Source organism: Choloepus didactylus, chromosome 1, assembly GCF_015220235.1.
Source record: "Choloepus didactylus isolate mChoDid1 chromosome 1, mChoDid1.pri, whole genome shotgun sequence".
NCBI classification, from domain to species: domain Eukaryota; kingdom Metazoa; phylum Chordata; class Mammalia; order Pilosa; family Megalonychidae; genus Choloepus; species Choloepus didactylus.
This window is the reverse complement of record NC_051307.1, coordinates 246,563,407-246,571,797: the sequence shown is the minus strand read 5'-3', so window position 1 is coordinate 246,571,797 and position 8,391 is coordinate 246,563,407. Positions and strand designations below refer to the sequence as shown.

At 38.5% G+C, this 8,391-nt stretch overlaps 1 protein-coding gene and 1 pseudogene across 1 annotated transcript; one reads left to right on the top strand and one right to left on the bottom strand.

Moving 5' to 3' along the window:
* Positions 1-1,290: 1,290 nt before the first annotated feature.
* Positions 1,291-2,735, bottom strand: LOC119529364 (small integral membrane protein 10-like protein 1). The gene has a single exon (XM_037829711.1). The coding sequence runs from the start codon at positions 2,624-2,626 to the stop codon at positions 2,420-2,422; it is 207 nt and encodes a 68-aa protein (XP_037685639.1). The 5' UTR covers positions 2,627-2,735; the 3' UTR covers positions 1,291-2,419.
* Positions 2,736-7,600: 4,865 nt separating this feature from the next.
* LOC119529356 lies at positions 7,601-8,033 on the top strand (annotated as a pseudogene).
* Positions 8,034-8,391: the final 358 nt, after the last annotated feature.

Sequence of the window (8,391 nt, the reverse complement as noted above, 5' to 3'; positions counted from 1 at the left end):
GATGGGTTGAGCCCTCTACCATAGGTTTTACCCTTGGGAAGACAGTTGCTGCAAAGGAGATGCTAGGCCTCCCTATAACTGTGCCTAAGAGCCTCCTCCTGAATGCCTCTTTGTTGCTCAGATGTGGCCCTCTCTCTCTGGCTAAGCCAACATGAAAGGTGAAATCACTGCCCTCCCCACTACGTGGGATCAAACACCTAGGGGAGTGAATCTCCCCGGCAACGTGGAATATGACTCCCGGAGAGGAATGTAGACCCGGCATCGTGGGACGGAGAACATCTTCTTGACCAAAAGGGGGATGTGAAAGGAAATGAAATAAGCTTCAGTGGCAGAGAGATTCCAAAAGGAGCCAAGAGGTCACTCTGGTGGGCACTCTTACGTACACTTTATTTTATTTTTATTTTTTTTTTTTGTCTGTTTTAAGTTTTATTCACATCTTAATGTTATATTCTGTTACAACATATAATGCTTATGTGTATATATCCAGCACTAAGACAGACATTTATAAATCTCAAACTGACCTTTCAAGGTGGGTATTTTTACTCTCATTTAACAGTTTAAGAAACCAAAGATTAGGTAGATAAATAGACTTACTTAAGGCCAGGAAACTAGTTTGTATTTTAACAGAGAACTGCCTGATTTAAAACTTCAATCCCATTCTAATTTTAGGTGGATCTTAACCAGTGGTGTATACTTTTAATCATCTGGGGAATTTTAAAAAACGAAATTTATTTAAATTAACTTTACTCAAAGAAATACATATAAGTAGTTAAAAAAAAATCAAACAATACCATTAGACTGGTAGTGAAATACAGCTTTGCTCTGCTTTTTCTGTCTACCTCTGATTTCCTTTCTCCAAAGACAACCACATTTATCTTGGCTATTTCTTATTGTAGTTACCTCCATTTTTCTAAATACCATGTCTATAGTACTTTTCTGGATGGTTTTTTATATTAGGTTTTGATTGACTCTCCCTAATTACATATACACCTCACCCCTCTCCTTTTCCCCCAATGTTATATAATCATTTCTTGTTAAATCAATATTCAGTGTTTACAAAATAATGTAACACCCTCTCCTTTTCCCCAATGTTATATAATCATTTCTTGTTAAATCAATATTCAGTGTTTACAAAATAATGGCCAATTTTATATGACTAGTTTTATCCACAGTTGAGGTCTGCAGTGTTGTTCATTAACAACTTTTAACTTCTGGAGTTCACAATCGTCTCAGTTTTGTTTTCTTCATGTGTTAAATCTACACATAATTAAGTAACCTCGGCACTCTTTGAAAACTAAAAATCTATTTGTACATTCAAATGCATGAAGTACTATTAACAATTTTTCTTTTTGAGACATCCCAACTGAACTCTCCATCTTTAGGCATTTCCAGTTGATTTCATGCTATTTTTTCCTACCCTCCTCTCTCTTTAATAAAGCTATATACCACTTTAGACTTTGTGGCTACCGTTTAAGTAATATAACATGTCTTCCTTCAACAACAAACAGTACCTCTTAACTTCCCACTTCATAAGGAGGCCACTATCATTCCATTTACTTTCTCCTCCCCCATTAATATCTCCACTTGCAAACCCTAACCTTTTACATTATCAAGCTGATAACATTTGCATTCTACTTTGTAACCATAATTAAGTAGTCCCTTAAAAGATAAAAACATAAACAGCACTTACATTATTATGATTAAATATGATTCACTGAACAGCCAAACTTTGTACTATGACTGCATGCCCTTCTCTCAGGTTCCAAGGTCTTGACATAGTCCTTGAAACAACCTTATTCATAGGGACAATGAAATAGAGTTCACTTTCTTGCAGTACCACCATTGTTAGATATCCCGCAGCATTTTACTTTGCTTGGTATTTGGAGAATGCCTCTCCGGTACAGGTTTGTTTTTCACCTGAAGTTTGATTGTTGATATTTACTCTTGTGGGATGAAGAAATGTAATGCTACCACATCGTACCCTTAATCTCTTCCTCTTCTTCCTCATTCACTGTATTACTTACAAAACAATCCAAAATTCCTGAAGTGTACTGGTTTCCTTATGGTTTGGACCATGAGTTTCTTGCACACATAAAAAATTTTTTTCTAAAAAGTTTAGCAGCCTTCCGTTTTTATAATGCATCCTCTGCCCTTTGTCACATCCTTAAATTTCTCCTGTTTCTATTTTAAGGTTGCTCGTCTTCTTAAATATTTCCGTGGGTCTTAATTTAAATTCTCTTCTTCCGGAATCGCATAACTCCTTTCTCCTCCCAGCAAGCAATCCGCGACCATCAGGAGAGCAAAGCCGCCTGGGAATATCGCGAGACCACAGGGCTTCCCGGGGGTAACTGGGAGTAGCTCCAGTTAGCTGTGAGGCCTCGGGTGGGTCCGCCATCACGCCTGCAATTTAATCAGGGCTCTAAAAGTGTACCTGCAAGCGGATGTTGAGGATCACGGAGCCCGCGACGTAGAAGTATGGGAAGTTCATGCACAGCTGCCAGGCCAAGTCGAAGAAGGCAAGCAGAGTGCGGGAGAGTCCCTTGCAGAAGACTTGGTAGGAGCCAGAGGCCGCGGTCAGGCCTGAGGCCCTGACGACCAAGGCCGAGGAAGCCGCCTCAGTGATCATGGACTCGGCGTTGACACCCGCCCAGCTTCTGGAGGCGGGTTCGCCGACTGAGAGCCCGGACTGGGAGAGGCTACGGGCTACGCTGCCGCCGGCCCCAGACCTGCGCCTCTCGTTTCTCTTACGTACACTTTAGACAACCCTTTTTAGGTACTAAAGAATTGGGGTAGCTGGTGGTGGATACCTGAAACTATCAAACTACAACCCAGAACCCATGAATCTCGAAGACAGTTGTATAAAAATGTAGCTTATGAGGGGTGACAATGGGATTGGGAAAGCCATAAGGACCACACTCCATTTTGTCTAGTTTATGGATGGATGAGTAGAAAAATAGGGGAAGGAAACAAACAGACAAAGGTACCCAGTGTTCTTTTTTACTTCAATTGCTCTTTTTCACTTTAAGTATTATTCTTGTTATTTTTGTGTGTGTGCTAATGAAGGTGTCAGGGATTGATTTAGGTGATGAATGTACAACTATGTAATGGTACTGTGAACAATCGAATGTACGATTTGTTTTGTATGACTGCGTGGTATGTGAATATATCTCAATAAAATGAAGATTAAAAAAAATAAATAAATAAATAAAATAAAATAAAAATCAGTTGGTCATAGATGAAAGGGCCTATTTCTGAACTCTCAATTTGGTTCTTTGGGTCAGTATATTTGTCTTTATGCCAGTACCATGCTGTTTTGACCACTGTAGCTTTGTAATATGCTTTAAAGTCATGAAATATGAGAATTCCAACTTCATTTTTCTTTCTCAAGATGTTTTTAGCTATTTGGGGCACCTTGCCCTTCCAAATAAATGTGATTATTGTTCTTTCTATTTCTGCAAAATAAGTTGTTGGGACTTTGATTGGTTTTGCATTGAATCTGTAAATCAGTTTGGGTAAAATTGAAATCTTAACTATATTTAGTCTTCCAATCCATGAACACAGGATGTCCTTCCATCTAGGTCTTCCTTGATTTCTTTTAGAAATGTTTTGCAGTTTTCTGCGTATAGATCCTCTACATCCTTGGTTAAATTTATTCCTAGATATTCAATTATTTGCTTGCTATTGTAAATGGAAATTTTTCCTTTATTTCATCCTCAGATTGCTCCTTACTACTGTATAGAAACACTACTGATTCTGCATGTTGATCTTCTATCCCGCCACTATGCTGAACTTGTTTATTAGCTCTAGTAGCTTTGTTGTAGATTTTTCAGGACTTTCTACATATAGGATCATGTCATCTGTAAACAGGGAAAGTTTTATTTCTTCCTTTCCAATTTGGAAGCTTTTTATTTCATTTTCTTGTCTAATTGCTCTAGCTAGAAATTCCAGCACAATGCTGAATAACAATGATGACAGTGGGAATCCTTGTCTTGTTCCAGATCTTAGAGGGAAAGTTTTCAACCTTTCACCATTGAGTATGATGTTATCTGTGGATTTTTCATATATGCCCTTTAGCATGTTGAGGAAGTTTTCTTCTATTCCTATCTTTCAAAGTGTTTTTATCAAGAAAGGATGTTGGATTTTGTCAAATACCTTTTATGTATCAAATGAGATGATCATGTGGTTTTTCTCTTTGGTTTGTTGATGTGGTGTATTACATTAATTGATTTTCTTGTGTTGAACCAGCCTTGCATACCTTGGATAAAACCCACTTGATTATAGTGCATAATTCTTTTAATATGCTGCAGGATTAGGTTTACAAGTTTTTTCTGAGGATTTTTGCATCTATATTCATTAGACAAATTGGTGTATAATTTTGTTTTCTTGTGGTATCTTTGTCTGGCTTTGGTATGAGGGTGATATTGGCCTTGTAGAAAGAATTAGGGAGTGTTCCCTCCTCTTCAATTTTTTGGAAGAGTTGAGCAGGACTGGTATTAATTTTCTTGGAATGCTTGGTGGAATTCACCTGTGAAGGCATCTGGTCCTGGGCTTCTCTTTCTTGGGAGGTTTTTGATGACTGATTCAATCTCTTTACTTGTGACTGGTTTGTTGAGGTCTTCTGTTTCTTCTAAAGTTGGTGTAGGTTGTTCATGTATTTCTAGGAAATTGTCCATTTCATCTAAGTTTTCTAGTTTGTTGGCACACAGATGTTCATAGTATCCTCTTATTACTTTTTTTATTTCTATGGGGTAACAATGACCCCCCACTAAATTCTGATTTTACTTGCATCTTCTCTCTTTTCTCCTTTGTCAGTCTAGCTAAGGTTTTGCCAATTTTATTGACCTTCTCGAAGAATCAACTTCGGTTTTGTTGATTCTCTCTATTGTTCTTTTATTCTCAATTTCATTTATTTCTGCTCTAATCTTTGTTATTTCTTTCCTTTTTGCTTCAGGGCTAGTTTGCATCCTTATTCTAGTTATTCTGGGTGTGCAGTTAGGTCTTTGATTTTAGCTCTTTCTTTTTTAATGTAGGCATGTAGGACTATAAATTTTCCTCTCAGCACTGCCTGTGCTGCATTCCATAAGTTTTGATATGTTTTGTTCTTGTTTTTATTCATCTCAATTTCTTTTGAGATTTCTTCTTTGACCCTCTGATCTCTTGAGTGTGTTGTTTAACCTCCATATATTTGTGAATTTTCCAATTCTCTTCTGTTATTGATTTTCAGCTTCATTCCATTATTAGTAGAAACTCTAGTTTCTCTAATCATAATGGAATGAAGCTGAAAACTGCATAATTTCAATCTTTTTAAATTTATTGACACCTGTTCTTTTTTAAATTCAATTTTATTGAGATTGTTCACATATCATACAATCATCCAAAGTATACAATCAATTGTTCACAATACCATTATATAGTTGCGCATTCATCACCACAATTAATTTTTTTTCCAATTTTAGAACATTTCATTACTCCAGAAAAGAAATAAAAATAAAAAAGAAAACTCAAATCCTTCCATACCTCTACTCAATGCCCTCTATTATTGACTCATAGTATTGGTATAGTACATTTGTTACTGTTGATGAAAGAATGTTAAAATACTACTAATTGTAGTACACAGTTTGCAATAGGTATATTTTCCCTATATACCCCTCTATTATTAACTTCTAGTTATAGTGTCATACATTTGTTCTAGTTCATGAAAGAGATTTCTAATATTTGTACAGTTATTCATGGACATTGTCCATCACAAGATTCACTGTTTTATACAGTCCCATCTTTTAACCTCCAACTTTTCTTCTGGTGACATACGTGACTCTGAGCTTCCCGTTTCCACCACATTCACACACCATTCAGCACTATTAGTTATTCTCACCATAATGTGCTACTGTATTGATACCTGTTCTTGTCCCAACATGTGGTCTATCCTGGAGAATGATCCATAAGCACTTGAGAAGAAAGTATACCCTGCTGTTCTGGGGTACAGTGTTCTGTATATGTCTAATGGGTCTAGTTAATGTATTGTATTATTCAAGTTATCTTTTTCCTTATTGATCCTATGTCTAGATGTTCTATCTATTGACAAGAGTGGTGTATTAAAATCTTCAACTATTATTGTAGAGACATCTGTTTCTCCATTCGGTTTTGCCAGTGTTTGCCTCATGTATTTTGGGGCACCCTAGTTAGGTGCATAAATATTTATGATTTCTTCTTGGTGGGTTTCCCCTTTTATTAATATATAATGTCCTTCTTTGTCTCTTATAATCATTTTGCATTTAAAGTCTACTTTGCACCCCACCCCCCTGAAGAGGGACATGACTCCCCGGGGAATGAATCTCCCTGGTGACATGGGACATGACTCCCAGGAATGAGCCTGGCCCTAGCAGTGAGGGACTGAAAATGCCTACTTGACCAAAAGGGGAAAAAAGAAAGGTAGCAAGCTGAGGTCACTGTGGCTGGGAGACCCCAAATGGAGTCAAGAGTCTATCCTGGAGGTTTCTCTTATGAAAGTTCCAGGTAGACATCCCAATTGGCCACAGTATGCCATGCCCTTACCAAAAGTAGTCCCCAAATACCTAGGTCCCTACCTGATATTCTATAAAAGATGTACTCACTAAGTTTTACCTTTCAAAAACATATCCTCCAGAGTGTTCCTATACCAGACAAGTCCTAAACCTCAGAGGGCACAGCCTCTTTAAGATCAACTATCAGATGCAGCCTTCCTCCCCATACTGTCAACACTCCCTTTCAATATGAACAAGTTTGGGTGGTAACTGCCTAGACACCCCTGAAGACTGAGACAGTGAGCAAACAAGAGGGAGGGGTAGCAACAAACAAGATAATGTTGAACAAAGGTCTACAGATACTGAAACCTTTTTTATTATGTATACTTTTTTGGATGCTGGGGTGTTGGAATGGCTGGAAGGAGCTAAATGACATGGTGGAGCTGTCGCCTACAGCATCCTTTGGGATTTGCTCTATAGCTGCTCGTTGAATTGTGCCTTGAAGGTCTTCACCTTTCTGTATTTACCTTGTATTGCATAATAAGGAAAGAACTGAAAGTGTGGAACTGTAACCCATAACAATTTTTGAAATTACCTATGGCTGCTTGTCGAGCTGTACATCGAGAGATGGCAGCTTTCTGCATGTATGTTATATTTTACAATAATGGAAATGGCTGAAGTTGTGGAACTGTGACCCATGACATTCTTTGAAATCTGCTCTCTAACAACTTGTAAAATCATACTTTGAAAGTTATCACTGTTAGGTATATATGATAAAGTTCACAATAAAAAAAATAAAGTCTATTTTGTCTGACATCAGTATAGCTACCCCAGCTCTTTTTTGGTTACTGTTTGCAGGGAATATCTTTTTCCAGCATTTCACTTTCAACCTATTTGTATCCTTGGGTCTAAAGTAAGTCTCTTCAGATAGCATATAGATGGATCATTTTTAAAATCCATTCTGGCAATCTGTGTCTTTTGATTGGAAAGTTTAATCCCTTAACATTCAATGTTGGGTCAGAGCAGAGAGAAGCGGGAAGCCTGGACTCCGGTGCGTCCTGAGGAGATCTGAGGCGGAGATATGGGCCCCTGTGGCAGCCATGGTGGAGACGTCTGAGGACCTAAACCTGCCTAATGCTGTCATCACCAGAATCATCAAGGAGGCACTCCCAGAAGGTGTCAACATCTCCAAGGAGCCCGGAGCGCTATCTCCCACGCCGCCAGCGTCTGTGTACTGTACGCCACTTCGTGTGCCAACAATTTTGCTATGAAAGGGAAGCACAAGACTCTGAATGCCAGTGATGTGCTGTTGGCCATGGAAGAGCTGGAGTTCCAGCAGTTCACTGCCCCCCTAAAAGAAGCCCTGGATGCATACAGGTGGGAGCAGAAAGGCAAGAAGGAAGCTTCAGAGCAAAAGAAGGACAGAGACAAAAAGACAGATTCAGAAGAGCAAGACAAGAGCAGGGATGAGACAATGATGAAGATGAGGAAAGGCTGGAAGAACAGAAGGAGGAGGAGAAGATGGACAATTGAACGGGATGGGGAGATGGAGGCACCTTGGAAGGTGGTACACGTTAACGTGAAGCTTTTCCTTGGTGGGCAGAGCAGTCTTAGGCTGAAGTGGCTGAGAAAATGGAAATAAAACTGACTAAATAATACCAGGGCTTCTTAGACTCAGCACATCTGAGTAGCAGAATCCTGTTTTGCTTAGTCTGAAGGTTATAACTTTTTGATAAGAGGGATTCTGAACAGCTAATGAAATTAGCCAATTTCATCTCTCTTGTTTAGTTAGATATATGGTTAGGCAGTTTTTGATCCCCATTTTCCCCTCCAGAAACTAAGTAATCATAATAACTTCCATACTGCTTGCTGTGTTCCAAATCACAGAGGC